Source organism: Loxodonta africana, chromosome 15, assembly GCF_030014295.1.
Source record: "Loxodonta africana isolate mLoxAfr1 chromosome 15, mLoxAfr1.hap2, whole genome shotgun sequence".
NCBI lineage: Eukaryota > Metazoa > Chordata > Mammalia > Proboscidea > Elephantidae > Loxodonta > Loxodonta africana.
In genome coordinates this window covers 28,656,431-28,657,792 of record NC_087356.1, presented here as the reverse complement: position 1 = coordinate 28,657,792, position 1,362 = coordinate 28,656,431, and the positions used below count along the sequence as shown (strand labels likewise).

The window sequence follows — 1,362 nt, the reverse complement described above, 5'->3', positions numbered from 1 at the left end:
TTCTGTTGCACAGAGTCACTATGAGTCGGAGCCAATTCGACGGTACCTAAAGAAAATAACAGATAAATGAGAGAGAGGCAATCGAAAATGAGTGAATGGAGCAAGAGACCCCACAGCACTCTAACACCATCCACACTAGATATTGATGTGAACAAGAAATAAGCTTTTATTGTGTCATAGCACAGAGACATCAGGGCTTGCTTGTTACTACAGCAGAGTCCATCCTGTCCTGATGAATACACAAAGAATCAGATCACAGGCCCCCACCCTGCTATGATGCTTGACAAACCTGAGGAGAAGGAAGGCGGAAGATGAAAAGAATCACAGGAACAGCGACTATCCTAAAGCTCATTGAAAAGAAAAACTCGTGCATCTTCTGGACACCGAGGCTTTGATAAAGGCCAATGGCGGAGTACTGTAGTGCAGTGGTAGACAGAATGACCTCACTGTAGCTCTGGTCCCGGGCAAACTGGAGGACCATCCTGACCAGGGCTTTCCCCATCCCCTGACCACGGAGCTCCACGGCCACAGACAGGTGTACAAGCTCCAACGGCTTTCTCCCCATGGTTGAATCCTCAGCTGGCAGACATCCCACCATACCCACCACTTTCTCCTCAAACTCAGCCACCCAGAAGTAGGAACCCTGCTCACTGAGGTAGGTTTTGGTAATGTCGGACATGTCTGTGTTCAAAGCTGTGACTTCACGTTCAGTCCAAGGATACTTGGCAAGGAACCTCAGGGCAGTGAGAAGGGCAAGGCTGGCCATGAGGGCCAGGAGCCAGGAGCCAGAGATCAGGAATAGGGCGAGGGGCCCCCCGAGTAAGAGCGCTAGGGTTTGGGGCAGCCTCAGCAGGTGGCAGAATGTGGTGGGGACCTGCTCAGTCAGTTCCTTGGAGAACAATTCCACCACCTCTTTGCAGTCACTGTCCTGGTATTTGCGGATGTGGTAAGGAGCCATGGGCAGGCCTCTGTGTCTGAAATCTCTAAGTCCATGAAAGAGAGCTAGGCAGCCCTGGAGAAGAGAGAGTAAACCATGTGAGTACCCCTCATCACTCTCACCAATGGCTCCCAGCCTCCCAGGACCAGGGAGGCCCTGATCAATGGTGTGTCTTCCCGCTTTGGCCCTAGGCCACCTCTACTGGGAGAAAAGGACAGTCAGAAAGACCTGCATTAGAATCCTGGCTCCATTCCTGTCTAGTGTGTGATCTTGGCATGGACAGATTACCCAATAAGCAAGGTAAGGTCAGGCTTAATTGTGCTTACTTACTAAGCTGTAGTGCACAATTTCACCTGGGCTTCATGACATCAAAGATGGGGCAGAAGTGGTGAAACCCATGGGAAATTATACAGGACAGATTAGTA

General features: G+C 50.7%; 1 protein-coding gene across 1 annotated transcript; it reads right to left on the bottom strand.

The window, feature by feature from the left end:
- Positions 1 to 271: 271 nt before the first annotated feature.
- LOC100669016 (putative N-acetyltransferase 8B) lies at positions 272 to 1,097 on the bottom strand. Its single transcript, XM_003413569.3, has one exon. The coding sequence runs from the start codon at positions 956 to 958 to the stop codon at positions 272 to 274; it is 687 nt and encodes a 228-aa protein (XP_003413617.2). The 5' UTR covers positions 959 to 1,097.
- Positions 1,098 to 1,362: the final 265 nt, after the last annotated feature.